The sequence below is a fragment of the Camelus ferus genome, chromosome 33 (genome assembly GCF_009834535.1).
Source record: "Camelus ferus isolate YT-003-E chromosome 33, BCGSAC_Cfer_1.0, whole genome shotgun sequence".
NCBI classification, from domain to species: Eukaryota; Metazoa; Chordata; class Mammalia; order Artiodactyla; family Camelidae; genus Camelus; species Camelus ferus.
In genome coordinates, this window is record NC_045728.1 from 11,295,227 (window position 1) to 11,313,198 (window position 17,972).

General features: G+C 50.9%; 1 protein-coding gene across 8 annotated transcripts; it reads left to right on the plus strand.

Moving 5' to 3' along the window:
* The first annotated feature begins 34 nt into the window (after positions 1–34).
* On the plus strand, positions 35–17,963 carry HYOU1 (hypoxia up-regulated 1). 8 transcript variants are annotated; one of them, XM_032472468.1, is made up of 29 exons: positions 785–933; positions 1,025–1,330; positions 3,791–3,866; positions 4,516–4,564; positions 7,493–7,590; positions 7,826–7,919; positions 8,096–8,174; positions 8,330–8,484; positions 8,608–8,684; positions 8,977–9,158; positions 9,405–9,520; positions 10,622–10,814; positions 11,024–11,158; positions 11,308–11,390; positions 11,485–11,617; positions 11,792–11,979; positions 12,219–12,357; positions 12,899–12,959; positions 13,095–13,174; positions 13,597–13,782; positions 13,929–14,098; positions 14,180–14,267; positions 14,380–14,502; positions 14,680–14,813; positions 14,944–15,028; positions 15,662–15,902; positions 15,997–16,044; positions 16,313–16,363; positions 16,492–17,963. In XM_032472468.1, the coding sequence occupies exons 2-29, from the start codon at positions 1,160–1,162 to the stop codon at positions 16,551–16,553; spliced, it is 3,297 nt and encodes a 1,098-aa protein (XP_032328359.1). In that variant the 5' UTR covers positions 785–933; positions 1,025–1,159; the 3' UTR covers positions 16,554–17,963. The 8 variants fall into 8 exon arrangements, with proteins under 8 accessions (XP_032328361.1, XP_032328360.1, XP_032328359.1 ...); XM_032472467.1 differs by having other exon boundaries at positions 787–933; positions 13,926–14,098; XM_032472469.1 differs by lacking the exons at positions 785–933; positions 1,025–1,330 and adding an exon at positions 154–171 and having other exon boundaries at positions 13,926–14,098; positions 16,492–17,574.
* Positions 17,964–17,972: the final 9 nt, after the last annotated feature.

Below are 17,972 nucleotides of genomic sequence, written 5' to 3' on the forward strand. Positions count from 1 at the left end.
CCCCGCCCGCCGCTCGCTCCGCAGTTCGGGATTTTGTCCGCTCTGTAAGTGCACTGGCTGCAATGCTTCTTAAAAGCTGGACCTTCACCTCTTTGAGCATCAGTTAATTCCTTTGTTAAATGCACGGGCAAAGAGGGATCAAGATGAGGAAAGTCACGCGCTTTGTGAATGGTAACCCGCTCTACCTAGGTGAATTATGTTGTGAAATCTCAGGACTGTTTTGGGACCTAAATGAACCGGTGTGGGTGAAATTGGTTTTTCCGCTGTAGGAGAGGAGAAGTAAAATTAGAGGTTGTGTGGGCCACCAGATACAGATTGTGAACCATAGTCAGTATCTTATATTCATTTTTCTGTCCTTCTGTCAGAGTGCATGGCAATGGCCACTTACAGCATGTTTCTTAAGGAAGCGGGGAAATACTGATGGGGCTGGAATTCCAAGAACCTGGGCTTTCTCTCCTTTCTATAGTGGCCGGTTATGGCCCATATACAGAACACAGCAAAGAGCCTTGAAGCCGCAGCTTTGAGCACTGAGTGATTTAACAAGTGGCAAGTGTCTAGGACACACTGTAGTACCCACCAGTCCCAACTCGGGCTAAACCAACTCTGCCAGTGGAAAACTGCAGATGTACTGTTTGTGTCTCACAAGAATCTACATACAGGAGTGACATAGAGTCATTTGAGGTAGTATGGAATTTGAAAAAGTGGCCGTATGGTTAGTATTTGTGAAGTTTATTTTTGCATCCCTCCCCACCACAGCTTTTTATTTTCAGAGCATTTTACTCCTTATCCCTCCAGCTGGAATCCCCAGAGAGTAAGGGCTGCGTCTTTGTTACACTGAACCAGGTTTAACAGAGCCGGAAGAGGCTCCATGTTTGGCTGAAGGAATGAATGGGGATAACTTTCCTCCTATCCCCTCCTCGGTTGATGGGAAAGGTAGTGTCCATTTGTCTAAAGAAATAAATAAGGGGAAGGCACACAAATTTCCTGATATCCAGCCGAAATGCCTTTCTTCTTTGTCACACAGGTATTGGAACTACTAATAAGCCAGGCAGAAGCACAAATGAGGAGACTGGACCTCCTTTCACTGGCTGAGCATATTCTGTACTACCCATTAGAATTTTTAGATCCTATGTTATATCAGTTGTTAACACTATGAATAATGTATGTTAAAGGAAGCAACATAAAAGCAAGCAGAGAAGTGAACAGCCGACTGGCATCTTTGTTGTTAACACGGATGCTCCCCCTACTGTCCAATGGTAGCGGCTCAGAGTCTTCCGCTGATGTCAGAACCAGTAAGGTCCGTGCCCATTGGATCCTCTTGTTGATGAAGGTACAAAGGCACAGACTGGCCCACTAGAACGACCCATGGCACCTCTTCGGACTTACTGCCTTCCTTCCTTTCCTCTTTTTGACAAATATATGTTCAATACTTACTATTCCTGGAATTGTACTAAATGGCCAGAATGCATACATAGACAAGATATGGTTCTTGCCACCACTATAGGGAACATAGAAAGGACTGACAGTAACCACCCCTTAATTTTATGTAGCGAATCATAACTAACAAAGTGCTTTCAACTTTCATGGACTCTTCGTAGCAACCATGTGCAGAAGTATCATTATCTCTGATGAGAAACAGAATCTCAAAAATGTTCAGGTGACTCTTGGCAAAAACATCAAAGTCCTTTGGAAATAAAACAAGAGTTCTTCAGTTCCCTAACCTTTAATTAGATGGTTTGCTGGGGTGTGAAACTAGGCTACACATTTCAGAACATACACCAGGGTTTGTCTTTTAGTCATGCTTGTCTGAATCCAGGAACTTCAGTACAGTGAGGAAGATGAGCAGGCAGACTACACAGAAAATGATTGTTGTACAAATTCACTTACAGTTCTGTATCCTGAGAACTTGAATTCTGAAGGGACAAAAGATAAAGAAGCAATTCAATATTTAGCTTAAAATTAAAGAGATCACAACTCAGAGTAAAGAACTGGCCAATGCCCTCTCTTCTGCCCTTCAGCAAACTGCTGCCTGTGATGTACAACAGTCACATCCACTGGAGCAAAACAGGAACACTTCTTGTTCCTGCTGCAAACTTTTATTTTCTATCATTTCTCCCGCTCATCTGGTTCTCTGGGTAGAAACTACTTTCTTGACTACTGAAAAGTCTGTGTTTTCTTTTTTAATCTTAGCCCCTAAAAAGGCTAACTGCAATTTCCACTTTAGAAGCAAGAAGTTCAACCTAAAATAAACTCAGAAGTCTTACTGTTTAAGAGAGCCCAGGGCTCCTAGGCTACCATGAAACAGGAGAAAGAAGCAATTAGCTGATTGTTGATTGTGAAAATCTGGGCTATAAAAGGGACAGGAAATTCCCCATGAACTTGGCAAAGCACTTACTTCCTAAGCTTTTAACACTGTGGTAGTGCACATCTTTTAGTTTTATTCCTCTAGACTAATAGCAAAAGCAATTTTAAAAAGTTGTACCAATGTATATTTTGTGCTTAGCATGTCCCAAGCACTGTGTGAAGCCCTTTACCCCATTCTTTAATTTTCACACCAACCCTGTGAGGCACGTGCTGGCATGCCTCTTTGAATGATGTGGAAACCGAGACTCAGGAAAGCTAAACAGCTTGCTTCGAGTCACACAGGTAGGAAGTGGTGGAATTCACAGACAAATCCAGGGCTATAAATTCCAAAGTCCCGTTTTCTGGGTACTCAGTATAATTATTTTTTAAAGAACATTCAAGTCCATAAATTTGTTCGTAAATCAGTGCTTTTTCTATGTGATCATGAAGTCACAGAATTCACAAGCCCTAAAGTCTTGCTTTCTCTTCTTGACATAATAATCCCCATCTCAGTGCAAGCTGAGAAATGTTTCTTATCCTTTGTCTCCTCCTCTTCTCCCATTCTATTTGAACTCACAATACCAAGACTTTAAAAATGCATTAATAGGTCCTAGTGTACAGCACAGAGAACTACATTCACTATCTTATAGTAACCTATAACAAAAAACCATATGAAAAACAATATATATGTATAACTGAATCTCTATGCTGTATACCAGAAACTAACACAACATTGTAAATTAACCAAATTTAAAAAATACATTAATGTTCTAGTGTTATTAAGGCTACAGGGTCTGTCATTCACTGCTGTTGAGGAGTGCATATTGGTAAACCTTTCTGGAAGGCAATTTGGCAAGAGGTATCAAATGCCTAAAAACCAGAATTTAAGCCCACATTTCCACTTCTAGGAATTTATCCTACATAGCTTATAAGGGATAGATTTGCATAAAAATTATCAATAAATGTGTCCATTGCAATTTTACAATACCAAAAGGATACATCCTAATTGTCAAATAGTAATTTTGGTAAATACTGCATTTCTCTATGCTACAATTCTGTAAATATAGCCACTGAAAATTCTGGAGAGGAAAAATATGACATACCGAAATGTTAAATGGTGTATGTGACTGATATATATCATAATGCTATAAGTGATTTAACCTAGAAATGGAATTGTGTTTGGTTTTTATTTTATTCTTTGTTTTTTCTATGTTCTTCCGGTTTTCTTCAATAACCACATATTTATTTTGTAATTCTAAAAACATGGTTATAAAAAGTTTAAAAAAAATTATCTTGGTGCTTCTCCTCCCTAAGTTTACAGTAAAATAAAAAAACCAAACCCTCTAGTCTTTTGTGCAACACATACAAAATTATTTTTAAAATTTTTATTGAAGTGTAACATACATACAGAAAAGTGTACATACTACAGTCCATTGAATTTTCCCAGATATTGCAACCAGGATTGCAAACAGCACCCCAGAAGCCTGCCTTATGCCCTCTTCTAATCACTACCTCCCAAACGGGTAAGCACCATCTCATTTTCTATCACTATAGCTTAGTTCTGCCTGTTTTATACTTTATATAAATGAAATCATAAACTGTGTGCTCTTTGGCTTCTGTCAGTCAATATTGTTTGATTCATTGACATTGTCAAGTATGACAGTAGACCAACCGTTTCCATTTCTCTATAGAATTCCATTGTGTGAGTCCACCACAATTTGTTTATCCATCCAACTACTGATGGGCATTTGGGTAGTATTCAATTTTGGGCCATTATGAATCAAGCTATTACAAACAGTCTCTTAGAGAACATATGTATACATTTATTAGATATAAACCTAAGAGTGGGGTTGCTGGGTGACAACGAAGTTTTAAAATTCTCCTGGACTAGGATGTTTGCCCTAATCGACATTGCCCTCAGCCCACAACACAACTTGCATGGTTTATAATGTATGCACGTGCCCTTGCTAATGTGATCGTTTTAGTCTTCTGTTTACAAGTTTGGCACATGTTCTGCAAGACAGCAACTTTCTTCCCTTGGATTTCCATACAGTGTGGAGGAAAGAATGTAGTCCTCAAATGTTATTACAAATTATAAGAACTAGTGGATTCAGCTGTTGTAGTTAACCTAAATCAGGTGTTTTACATTAAAAATTTCCCATTGTTTTACAGCTTGCTCTTGTGAAACACTAGTCTCCTCTCTGGTCAGAGAACAAAACAGGTGAGTCCCCAGAGCACTTGCACCTGCTGCACCTCCCAGGGGGACAGACACAGAGGTCGAGTAGCTGCAGCAAACTGTGCTCCCACCAAGGGTATTCTGGGAGTGGGAGTTCACTTAAGGGCAGGGGAGACTGACTTTCTTACTTCCCCAATTGAGTCATACAGTAGGTTTTTAGGGGAGGAGGGCATGTATAGCTCAGTGGTAGCATGCATGAGGTCCTGTGTTCAATCCCCAGTACCTCCTGGAATCCCAGCAAATTTCAGCACAACGCTTGCATATGACAGAGTTCCAATACATGTTAAAATGCATACTGTTTGAAAAGGATGGGAAAAAAACTACCCTACGAGATAGCTAGCCAGAAGTAGAGTCAGTTATTCAGAAACAAAATCTTACTCTGTGGAATTGAAATGACGGCTTCTATGTCCATCATTATGACTAAACAACCCCCATCCTACGGAATGTTCTATGGCAGAAAACGAGGTGAATATGCACTGATACTACGGGAAAAGCTCCATGATTTATTATTAGTTACCAAAAAAGAAGAGAAAGTTGCAGACAATCTAATTGTGTAACAGTTTATCATTTTAAAAAAGACAAGAGCTACATGTTTCAATAGACATGTATGTACATAAATACAGAGGAAAAGGCCTGGAAAGTTACACATCACTGCTAGTTGATAACAGCAGTTTCCTTCAGAGGAGAGAGTGAGGTTGAGGACAGTATCAAAGGGATTTAGCTTTATCAAGAATATTTGAACTTTTTTCAAGATTACATTTGTGTAATTCAACTGTTAAAATTTTAAGCGAATTTCTCTATTTCTACCAATTTCCCTCCTACCCAAAGACTGAACTGTTCTTAGGGAAGAAAAATATACATCTCCCTGGTACTGCCAGTAGGTTTATCTTCTAAGCATAGGCACCTAACTCTCTATCCCTCTGCGTCACGAAAAATGTAGGGAAAGAACAGATAAGAGTTCCTTAACCTGGCACTGGCCCTAACCTTCTGTGAAGGGAGGCCGGGCATCGATTTCATGATCGAGAGGAAAGAGGCGACTGATATTTGTATTTAAGAAGAAAAGTGTGCTCATCTCAAAACTGGGAAAAGAAAGAAAAGTGCGCTCTCCAAGGACGATGTACATTTCTGTGAAACAGAGAGGGGAGTCAGGAGCGCCAATACCTACCCGAGGTGCTTTAATTCAGGCAGAAGCAGGAAAAAAAAAAGTGCACAGGCTTTAGTGGAAGAGAAACAGGAGGTGGTGCACCTACGCTCAACCAATTACAGCCTCACAAATGGGAAAGCATCTTTCGTTGCAGTTTGGAATATTCTTTCTCACACAAATTAGAGTAAGGAGTCCAGGCCAAATTCTGCCAGTAATACAAGTGTTATCTCCGAACCATCAGCGAACGTCTCTTTCGGTGTCTTTAATTCCTCAACGAAACAAAGAAGGGTTGGAGTGGACTAAGCCTGAGGCACGGCGGTTCTCTGATTTCCAGCCAAAGCCTCAGGCATTCAATACCGAGCAGCGAGCGAGCACCTCTTCCGCGTGGCTGCGGAGGGGAGACCGGTCATTGCCGCTCCCCGGCCGCGGCTCCCAGGTGACCGGAAAAAGAGGGCCGAGCGAGGGGACCGCCCGTGCACCGACTTGCCCCAGACACCGGCCATCACCGGCCTGGGCAGTAAGGCACCCTGCGCCACGGCCGGAAAGTTACCGCGAGCACTCCGGGACGGACGCTGGGTTGCGTGACGTGGGCCAATCCCTGCCGAGCGTCGGCAGTTTTCCTCCAACTGGTTGACTGGCCCCGCCGCCGCCTCCCCGGCAGTGGCCGGAGACGGAGAAAGGGGCGGGCCTACGACGTGGCCCAATGGGAGGGAGCGCCGGGACGGCGGGGGGGCGGGGCCGGGCGCGCGGCGCAGGGCCGGGCGGCGCAGGCTCCAATGAGCGCACGCCGCGTCCGGGGCCGGCTGGTGCGCGAGACGCCGCCGAGGGGTTGGTGGCTAATGTAACAGTTTGCAAACCGAGGGGAGTTGTGAAGGGCGCGGGCTCAGGGGGTGCGCTGCCGGCCTCGTGGGTCCGTCCGCCGCCGCGTTTTTCCCAGAGCTGGGGCCACAGGAGCGAAGGCAAGAGGTAGCGGGGGTGGGGATGGCAATAGGGACCGGCCACCCCTACTAGAGCCCGCAGCGTGCTAGCTCCGGGGGCGGGTCGGTAGCTGGAGTGGGGGCCGCACGGACGCCGGTGCGCTTGACCCCACAGCTTGGTCCCCAGGGCGCCCCCACGCCTTAGGGGTGGGCCGGAACCCGTTCCCGGGAGAGGGCGCCGCCGCCTTCGGCAGGTGAAGCTTAGGTAAACTCGGGGTACTGGGTACCCGCCCTGAGCGGAACCGTACCGTTCCGGGCACAGCGTCTGGGTAGACAGCGGGGCCGGGGACGGGATGGAGAAGGGAGGCGGGCGGGAGAAACCGAAGGGATGCTGAGGAGATAGGCCCTTCTTCCATCCCAACCTCCCCCAACGTCACCATCTCTCAGTTCCCGTCCAGGCCCGGCCTGGCGTTCCCCACCAGCGGAGGAGCTCCAAGCGTGGGAAGGTAGTCGAGCCCTGGGTGGGGATCCCTGGCCGCACCCCAGGTGCTAGGGTGCGCCAGTTGCTGCCTATGCAGTGGAGGAAAGGCCCCGGTCTTCGGCCTGTCACCTTCCCTGTTTAGGGATGCGGTGGCTGGAGCCCAGGACCCATGCTGTTTCACCTGGGCCTTTGGGCACTTCTGAAAATGATGAGAGTGCTGGGTTCTCATTAGGAGGAAGAGGGTATGTAGACTGTTCTGCCTGGGGTGAGGATGGAGTAGGTATGAATCTTAAAGCTTCTCTGATCTGGGTAAGGTTCTACTGCCTTCACTCAGGGCATCCAGTTACAAGTGTTGTTTTTCTCCTCCTCAGAGGCACAGTGGAAGCCATGGTCAGAAGGCAGAGGCCGAGGAGGCTGGCCTGTTTGGCCTTGATGGCTGTGCTCTTGGCAGACCTGTTGGCACTGAGTGGTGTGTACCCCAACAGAGGCATCAAAAGAAATAGAAATGAGTGAATGATGGATGATACGCGGTGGGAGGAGGGGATTAGGCTTGTGGTGGAAAGCCTCTGGGCTCTTGAGTTGCTAGACAGAGCCCTTATTTTTTGATGTTTTACTTTCTCCGTAGAAAGTGGTATGCTTTGATTAGAGGAGCCTCAGGGAGGTGGGGGAGGAGGGGCTAATTGACAAATCTGTTTCCCCTTCAGACACGCTGGCAGTGATGTCTGTGGACCTGGGCAGTGAGTCCATGAAGGTGGCCATCGTCAAACCTGGAGTGCCCATGGAGATTGTCTTGAACAAGTGAGGGCGGCCCCACGGGGGTGGGGAAAAAGGGAGTCTGGACCCCAAGCTGCTGTGGGGTCTTCGTTGTGCCCTCACCAGACTTTGGTGTTTGAGTGAGTGATCGTATGGGAGGTGTTGAGGCTCCAGCGTCTACCTCCCGCAGTAGGCACCTAGTCCCAATGTCTCTTCCTCAGGGAATCCCGGAGGAAAACCCCAGTGACTGTGACTCTGAAAGAAAATGAAAGATTCTTTGGAGACAGTGCAGCAAGCATGGTGAGCTAGCAGCCCACCCTCTTCCCAGAGGCTGTGGGCAAAGGAAAGGAGGTGACAGACCCTCACATCTGTTCCCTGGGCAGCCTCTGATGTAAGAGGATAGTGACGGCAGGCTTGAGAGCCTAATACTCTGCTGCTTCTTTACCTCCTTTCAGGCCATCAAGAATCCAAAGGCTACACTGCGTTACTTCCAGCATCTCCTGGGGAAGCAGGAGAATAACCCCCATGTGGCCCTTTACAGAGCACGCTTCCCAGAGCATGAGCTGGGCTTTGACCCACAGAGGCAGACTGTATACTTCCAGATCAGCCCGTGAGTGCTCTGCTGGGGAAGGAGGGCTCAGCGGGCCTGCCAGGAGCCTCACGGGCGAGTGCTCACCATTATCCTCACCTCCATGCCTGGCTTCCCTCGCCTCTAACTGCCTCCCTCCCCCAGGCAGCTGCAGTTCTCGCCTGAGGAGGTACTTAGCATGCTTCTCAATTACTCCCGTTCCCTGGCTGAAGATTTTGCAGGTGAGTGGCCAAGGTGGGGCCAGTGGCAGCCGGGTTCCTTCAGGTCTCTAATGGAGGCAGTTTTGCCTCCCAGGGAGCATATGGCAATGTCTGAAAATATTTTCGGTTGTCACCACTGGAGAGCTGCTGCTACTGGCATCTAATGAGTAGAGGCCAGGGGTGATGCCAAACATAGGCTGCAGGGGACTGCCCCCCAAAACAGAATTATCTGGCCCCAAATGGCAGTTGTCTAAGGAAACCCTTGTCCAGGGTATGGAGCTGGTGGGAACCCTATTCTGTTGTCCCCCTATAGAGCAGCCCATCAAGGATGCAGTGATCACCGTGCCGGCCTTCTTCAATCAGGCCGAGCGCCGAGCGGTGCTGCAGGCCGCTCGCATGGCCGGCCTCAAAGTGCTGCAGCTCATCAACGACAACACTGCCACTGCCCTCAGCTACGGGGTCTTCCGCCGGAAGGACATCAACACCACTGCGCAGGTGAGCCAGGCAGGAACTGCTGCCCAGATTTGCAGGGTGGCTGAGTCTGAGGATGGAGGCCACTTGGCTGGTTTTGCATCTTGTTTGCATGGCTGGCCCTTGACAAAAGGCAGCAATGTGCGCCCCGCCCCCGGCCCCTGTTGGAGCCATTTGGCTTTAAGTTGGATTTGGTGCAGCCCTGGGAGGCAGGCGGGCACCCTGGAGTTGGATAAGGTTCCTGTGACAGTGGCCTTGATGTCTCTGCAGAATATTATGTTCTATGACATGGGCTCAGGCAGCACCGTGTGCACCATCGTGACCTACCAGACAGTGAAGACTAAGGATGCGGGGTTGCAGCCACAGCTACAGATCCGGGGAGTCGGGTAAGTGGGTGCTGGGAGGAGCACTGCTTGATGACATACCCTCAGACCAGGGGTTTCTTCTTAGAGGGGCAACTCCCTCACTGTCCTGCTTCCCGCAGGAATACTCTCCTCGGTAAGCATCAGTCATTGGGGAATACCTCTCCCAAAGAGCAAGGGGTAGATGGAGCTGGGGGATGACAGTGTGGAAGATTGAAATGCAGAGAACTTCCCGAGCTGCTTCTAAGGAAATCCACGAGGCTATAGGCCACATGTAGGATGTCAAATACAGTCATTTTTCGTTCTCGGCATTTCTGGTTTACTTATAACTGACGTTTCATTTCATGAACCCATTCCTTTCTCTCCATCTTTCGCTAGTCAGGTTGCCATCGCCTCTCTCCTGCGGAATTGCAGAAGATCTCCCTGCTACCAGTGTAGTCTCCTTTCCATTCTTTGTCCACGTTTTAGCCAGAGGATTCTTTTCAAAATACCAACCTGAATATAACCTGTTTCTGTAAAAACCCTTCAGTGGCTCCAAACCTTATCCTTGGCCTGTAAGACTCCCTGTGCGCCCTGACTCCCCCTGCGTGGCTCCAGCCCTGAGCCTCTCGCTCTTTGAGCTCCAGCCATACTTGCCCTCCATGGACTTACTCAACATCCTCTGTCCCACCTCATGGTCTTGACACATACTGTTTCCTTGGTCTAAAATGTTCTTTTCTCTCCTCTTCAACCAGTTAGCCCCAACTCACCCTTCAGGTTTCAGCTCAAGCCTTCTTCACAGAACTTTCCCTGACATTCCTAAGTAGGCGAAGTTTCCATGTATATGTTCTGTGGCATTGTCTGCCTCTCCTTTATAACACATGCGGTGGTTAAAATTTCACATTTATATGATTATTTGATTGCTAGATTGTAAACTTTTTGACAGTGGGGCCCCTGCCTTCTTTTTTTTTTTCTCTCTCTTATAAGACAAATCCATAGTGAACGCCCAGGAAATACAGTTGCAGGAATGGGCGGATGAACTGTCACTGAGAGGTGTCAGCCACGTGGGCTGAGAGTCAGGTTTTTGTGTGGGTGAAGGAACCCCTAATGTTCCTCACACGTCTCCCCATTCCCTTTTCTCAACAGGTTTGACCGCACCCTGGGGGGCCTGGAGATGGAGCTCCGGCTGCGTGAACACCTGGCTGGGCTTTTCAATGAGCAGCGCAAGGGGCAGGGCACAAAGGACGTGCGGGAGAACCCCCGCGCCATGGCCAAGCTGCTGCGTGAGGCCAATCGACTAAAGACTGTCCTGAGTGCCAACGCGGACCACATGGCACAGGTGCCCACGTGTGGCTGCCTGAGGGCAAATGTTCCCCACCCAGGGGTAGAGGAGCCACCTTAGCTCAGCTCCTAGTGCCTGATGTGGCCCATCCCTTCTTCCCCTGCTGTCCTCCCATCCTCCCAGCATCCTGCTCCCTTGGTGTCAGACCCTCCCACCCAGAGAGTAGGACCTGGGTGAGAACTCTGACCCTCCTCATTCTCCCCCAGATTGAAGGCCTGATGGACGATGTGGACTTCAAGGCCAAGGTGACTCGGGCAGAGTTTGAAGAACTGTGTGCAGACTTATTTGAGCGGGTGCCCAGGCCTGTGCAGCAGGCCCTCCAGAGCGCCCAGATGAATCTGGTGAGCAGGTTGTCAGAGGTGGGCCTGGCAGGGAGACAAGTGGGAGAGAGTGATGAGGTGGCAGGGAGGAGGGAGCAGGAACATCAGGGAAGAATCGGGCTGAGGACTTGCTGACCCATTGCACATTCTTTCTCCCCCGCTTTCTGCAGGATGAAATTGAGCAGGTGATCCTGGTGGGTGGTGCCACTCGGGTCCCCAAAGTTCAGGAAGTGCTGCTGAAGGCTGTGGGCAAGTGAGTGTGGGGGCTGGGCAGCTGGGGGGCTGAAGGAGGAAGGCCAGGCTGTGAGCTGCAGAGCAGATGGTGCTGAGGATTGGGATGTTCACAGGGAGGAGCTAGGAAAGAACATCAATGCAGACGAAGCCGCCGCTATGGGGGCCGTGTACCAGGCCGCAGCGCTCAGCAAGGCCTTCAAGGTGAAGCCGTTTGTAGTCCGAGACGCAGTGATCTACCCTATCCTGGTGAGTAAGCCTGTCTGATCGGGTGACAGGCTCCTTTTACCTCTCCCAGCGTGATCTCCTCTGTCTGCTCTGGCCTGTCCCTCTGTCTTCCTGCCGGTTGGTGTTCCCCACCTCTTCTCCCCCTCAAACCTTCTCTGATTCTCCAGTGTGCCTCCTCTTCCACCTGCTGTGTAGGTGGAGTTCACGAGGGAGGTCGAGGAAGAGCCTGGGGTTCGCAGCCTGAAGCACAACAAGCGTGTCCTCTTCTCCCGGATGGGGCCCTACCCTCAGCGCAAAGTCATCACCTTTAACCGCTACAGCCACGACTTCAACTTCCACATCAACTATGGTGACCTGGGCTTCCTGGGGCCTGAGGATCTTCGGTGAGGGGGTGGGGCAGGATGGGGGCTCCAGGGAGGGAGGATTTGGGGTCTGCAGGGTGACATGGGAAGCAGGCTGTGGCTTTGGGGTTAGGTTGAGCTGCTCCTTTGAAAGGTGCTTCCGTCCTGAGTGTGTCCTTGGGGAGGGCCCCAGCATCTGGTGCCAGGGGGCCGTGTAGGCTAGAGCTGGAGGCAGGCCATTGGGGAGAGCTCCTCTGAACAGCTGTCTCCTGCCCAACCAGGGTATTTGGCTCCCAGAATCTGACTACAGTGAAGCTAAAAGGCGTGGGTGAGAGCTTCAAGAAGTATCCTGACTATGAGTCCAAGGGCATCAAGGCTCACTTCAACCTGGATGAGAGTGGCGTGCTCAGCTTGGACAGGGTGAGAGCAGTGGACCCTGTGCAAGGCAGGGGCCCATGTCCCACCAACCTTTCCAAAGCAGTTAGTTTCTCATGGTGTTAGAACATGATAGGAACTGGGTTTTGGAGTTGGATCGATTTTGAGCTAAACAAAGCTAACCAGGGACCTGGTGTGGGGTGTGGGCCTTCTCAGAGCTTGTAAGTGCTGATGGCTGTTGTAAATTTCAGAATTTATAGAATGGTTGAAGAACCCATTTGAAGAACAGTTGTGATCTGGGGGTTAATACGTTTTAGAACATGTGGGCAATAACACATTCTGTTGAGAGGAGAAGTTGGGGGTGTTGAGTGGCAGGGGAGCTACAGTCCCCTCCCGGAGGCTTCGTAATCAGTGAGGGTAGAGGTGACTTGATCCAAGAGCCCGTGGAAGGAGGCAAGTGAGAGAACAGGCCAGCACAGCTGAGAGTCACATGGTTGTGCCTGAGCAGACACTCCCCCGTGGCAGGATGTTTGTGGAGAAAAGCTGGGTCAGTGTGTGTTTCTTCACCTTTGATCCCTATTTTCAGGTGGAGTCTGTGTTTGAGACCCTGGTGGAGGACAGCCCAGAAGAGGAATCTACTTTGACCAGTAAGATGAGTGTGCGTGTGTGTATGAGAGTAAACTTGTATGCATTTTGGGGGGGCAGGCAGGCCTTGTCTTTAGGGTTGTGGGTGGAGTCATTGCTGTGGTCCCCTTTGAGTCTTTGGGTTGTCTTCTTTCTAGAACTTGGCAACACCATCTCCAGCCTGTTTGGAGGTGGTTCTACACCAGATACTAAAGAGAATGGGACCGACACCGTCCAGGTAAAGGCAGGATGGAGCACAGAGGATGGTGCATGGGTCCAAGCAGCAGCAGCAGCAGAGGCAGGGGGTTGGGGTGGGCCTCCTGGGGTTGGGGTGGGCCTCCCAGTGCCTAGGATGTAATAGACCTCCCCTTCTTCTCAGCCCAAGCCCAATTTACCATACCCTTCTCTAGACTGTAAGCTGGCCCTGTGCCCCAGCTCCAAGGCCCACCTTCATCTCCAGACACTTTTGTGTCCAGCTAGACTGCTGCAGCCCGGACAGCCCACTCCCCATCTCCATACAGCCATCCTCTGTCTCCCCCCAAAACTGTGTCATGGGTGGTGAACACCTTCAGAGCAGTGCCAGGGGACCTGGTTTTGCTGAGCCAGGCCTGATCCATGGGCTTCACTAGTGACTTACCGGCAGGTGTGATTGTTTCCCAGGAGGAGGAGGAAGGCCCTGCTGAGGGCAGCAAGGATGAGCCTGGGGAGCAAGCAGAGCTCAAGGAGGAAGCAGAGGCCCGGGCAGAGGACACCTCTCCGCCCCCACCCTCTGAGCCTAAGGGGGATGCAGCCCCTGAGGGAGAAAAGGCCACAGAGAAAGACAGTGGGGAAAAGCCAGAGGCCCAGGTGAGCTGTAAGCAGAGTAAGGCCCGCCTGGACCCACAGGCTGAGGGGACAGGTGCCTGCCTTGTTTCCTGTCCCCCAGAGCTCTGCCTGTAAAGGAAAGAAGGGCCTACGCTTCCTGTGACATCCTTGTCTCTTCCCCCTAGAAGCCGAGTGAGAAGGGGGAGGTGGGGTCTGAGGGTGTCCCTCCAGCCCCAGAGGAAGGAAAGAAGCAGAAGCCAGCCCGGAAGCAGAAAATGGTGGAGGAGATCGGGGTGGAGCTGGTCGTTCTGGACCTGCCTGACTTGCCCGAGGATGAGCTGGCCCACTCGGCTCAGAAGTAAGTAAGGACTGCGAGTGTGTGGAGGGTGGGCAGGGCGTGGAACGGCGCCACCCACACCTGCCACTCCTTGTCACACAGACTCCAGGACTTGACGCTGCGGGACCTAGAGAAGCAGGAACGGGAGAAAGCGGCTAATAGCTTAGAAGCGTTCATCTTTGAGACCCAGGTCAGTCAGCTGGGAGGCACATCTGCCCTGTGTCTGGCGTTGTGGTGGGGCGAGCTCCGTGGGCCTTGCCCGCAGGGCCTGCTGCATGCTTGTCCTGCGTGCACCTCCCCAGGACAAGCTGTACCAGTCTGAGTACCAGGAAGTGTCCACTGAGGAGCAGCGTGAGGACATCTCTGGGAGACTCAGCGCCACATCCACCTGGCTGGAAGATGAGGGCTTTGGGGCCACCACAGTGGTGAGGGGCCTCCTGGGACATGGGGACAGGATGGGTGCTCTCTCCTTCTTCTTCTGGGGTCAGGGAAAGGGAGGCGAGCTGAGGGGTAAGGCCATAAAAAAGGATGGAGGGCTGGCTCCAGGGCTTCCCTGTCATCCCTTCAACCCCTCCGCCCTCTCCCACTCCTGCACCCATCAGATGTTGAAGGAGAAGCTGGCTGAGCTGAAGAAGCTGTGCCAAGGGTTGTTTTTCCGGGTGGAAGAGCGCAAGAAGTGGCCTGAACGGCTCTCTGCCCTTGATAATCTCCTCAACCATTCCAGCATGTTCCTCAAGTGAGCAGCTCCTTTGCCTTTCCTTCTCATTCAGTCCTGCCAAGCCCACCAACTCCTTCCATCAACTTCCCACTCCCCACCCCCCAGATCCCTTCCCTCCTGGGCTGATTGTCTCCTCCGTGGCTTGCAGAGGGGCCCGGCTCATCCCAGAGATGGACCAGATCTTCACGGAGGTGGAGATGACAACGTTAGAGAAAGTCATCAACGAGACCTGGGTAATCCCTGTGTAAATACTTACCTGGAGATTTATCTGGCGAGGTGGGCCATCCTAGGCAGTGTGGGAGATGGGGAGAAGTGGAGACTCTGCCTCCTGGCTTGGCAGCTAATTGGGAGGGCAAGAGATGGTTGCATTTGAGGCCATGTCTGATTGGTCCCAAATAAGCCATGAGTCGTCGACCAGAGGAGCACAGAGCCCGTCCCTGTGAGGTTGGAGAAAGTTGCTTTGAGGAGCTGGGACTTGAGCTAGATGCAGAAAGTGGGCTTTGGGGTTTGGGGAGGTAAGAATGATTTGTCATGTGAAGCAGAAATGTTTTGGGTGTGTGGGGACTTTTCTTTGAACCACAGCTCAGAAGTAAACAAGAACAGAATAATCAAGAGGTTCAGCTGTAGTTAGTCCAAAGTAATGGGGTGCCAGCCAGAAACGTGTATTCTGGGAGTCCCTCGTGGAGAGACTCCAGGACCATTCTGAGGAGTCTGCTTACCCCCATGGGGCCGATGGCCTCGAGTAGCAGAGTGATTGGGAGTTTGAGGGAAGAGCCTGAGGTTGGTTGGGGGTGTGTTTCATCACGTGGTACAGATGTCTGCTGTCTCCGTGGCCGCCTCTGAGCATGTCCCGGCCTCTCCCACAGGCCTGGAAGAATGCAACCGTGGCCGAGCAGGCCAAGCTTCCCGCCACAGAGAAGCCCGTGTTGCTCTCAAAAGACATTGAGGCTAAGATGATGGCCCTGGACCGTGAGGTGCAGTATCTGCTCAATAAGGCCAAGTTTGCCAAGCCCCGGCCCCGGCCCAAGGACAAGAATGGAACCCGGGCAGAGCCTCCCCTCAACGCCAGTACCAGTGACCAGGGGGAGAAGGTCATTCCTCCACCAGGTGAGGGCAGGGTGCCTGGTTCCAGGTGCTACTGGGCAGGAAGAAGCCTTCCTTTCCCTCCAGGGACTACATTTTCGTACTGGTTTCCCTCCAGGCCAGACTGAAGATGCAAAGCCTGTTTCAGAACCTGAGAAAGAGACTCGTGAGTTGGGGAAACTGGGAATGTGAACATCGCTTAGCCTAGGGGTTGGCAGACTGGCAGGCACAGCCTCTTCCTGGACAGCCCTTGAGCTGTGAATGGTCTTGACATTTTTAGAAGGTTATTTCCAAAACCAGATATGCACAAAGACTGAGTGTGGCTCACACATCTTGAAATATTTACTGTCCGGCTCTTTACAGAAAGTTTGCCAACCCCTTAGTTAGCCCCTTCCTCCCTCTGCAGACACTAACCCATTCCTTCCTGAAAGCAGGATCTGAATCAGCAGACTCTGAACCTCTGGAGTTAGGTGGTCCCGGAGCAGGTGAGAGCAGAGCAGGGGATATGCCGGGAAGCCTGGTAGGGTCTGGGGGGAAACATTTGCCCAGAACTGGCCCAGTTACCTCCATCTCATCAGCTGTCGTTCCGTTGCTCTCCCCCTACTCCCACCAGAATCCGAACAGAAGGAGCAGCCAACAGGACAGAAGCGAACTTTGAAGAACGATGAACTATAACCCCCACCTCCCAGTTCCCCACTTGTCCCGGCCCCCCCCCCCCAACCTCTATTTATTGAACACCGAGGGTTGGGGGAGGGGTTGGTCCTGCCCTCAGAGGGTTCTGTTCCTCTTCTCTCACCTGCCATTGGAGGCGTGGAGAAGGGGAAGGGACAGCTCACCAGTTCCTTCTGGAGTAGTACTGTGGTTAAAGAAATGTTCTGTTCCCCAATCCCACCCCCTGGTTCCCTACCCATCCAGGCCCTAATTTGGGAAAAATCACTATTATGTCTTAATTCTTTGCCTGTGGGTAGGTGAGAGAATGGCCGTCAGTGGTTGGTTGACAGACCTGGTGGTGAGAAGGGCGTCCTGGGATATTAGAGAGTTTTCAGTCTTCTCTGGTTGTCCTTCCTTCCCTCCAACCCTCCCTCCCTCTTCCACCACAAGGTCAACGCCACATGGGCCAGTGTCTGCAGAGCCTTGGTTACCAGGTTGGTTTCTGGGTACCTGTCTGTGCCCTTGCCTCCTCCAAGGTCTTCTCTTTCCCTAAAATCCCAGTCCCCATTGCTTCCTCCCATGGGTCTCCTTGGCTTCCTCTTGCAAGTTGGGCAGTTCTCTGCCTCTTGCCCAGAGCCTTTCCATCTGAACTGACTGAAGTCAATCTAGATCGATTCCCGCCCACATGTACAAGCCCTGGTGGCAGGGATAAAAAGAAGAGGGAATCCAGCCACCTCTCCAGGGAGTGAGACCTATGTGCAAACCCTGTAGCTCCCCCACCTGTGGACTCTTGGGCCTAGGGCAGCCATGGAGTGGCTGACACAGGATGCCAGCATCCTGCAAAGTCCCAGTAGCTTGGTACTCCATGTCCCTCTACTTCCTACCCTTACTCTCCCCTGTTGTTCTGCCCTCCCAGACAGAGCCTTTCCCTCACCCCCTGGCCCCCTGGGCTGACCAAAATGTGCTTTCTACTGTGAGCCCCAATCCCAAGACCCTGGGGGCAGGAGAGACTATGGTGTGAATGTAAAAATGCCACCTCGGTCTCTTGGAGACAGGCCTTGTGGGGAAAGGAAGAGGGCATGGGCTGGCCTTTCGTGCATTTCTCTTCTGGGACGGGGGCCCACCACACCGAGGTTGGGCAGCCTGCCCTCCAGGGTCCCATCTGTAGTAGGAGCCAGGGCCGCCTTCCCAGCTCCCAGAGCAGAGGGGAGCCTGGTTGTGTCTGTCTCTTGTCTTTTTTTCCTCTTTTTTTTTTTTTTTTTTTTTTTTTTTTTTTTGCCACATTGGCAGAAATGAGACCTAAAGGTCCCACCCCGTCCTATATGTTTGAGTTGTTTCACTAGCAGTTGAGGCTGGTTGGACAAGTTTGAGTCAAATTGTACTTTGCTCCATTGTTAATTGAGAAACTGTTTCAATAAAATATTCTTTTCTACAGTTTTTGTG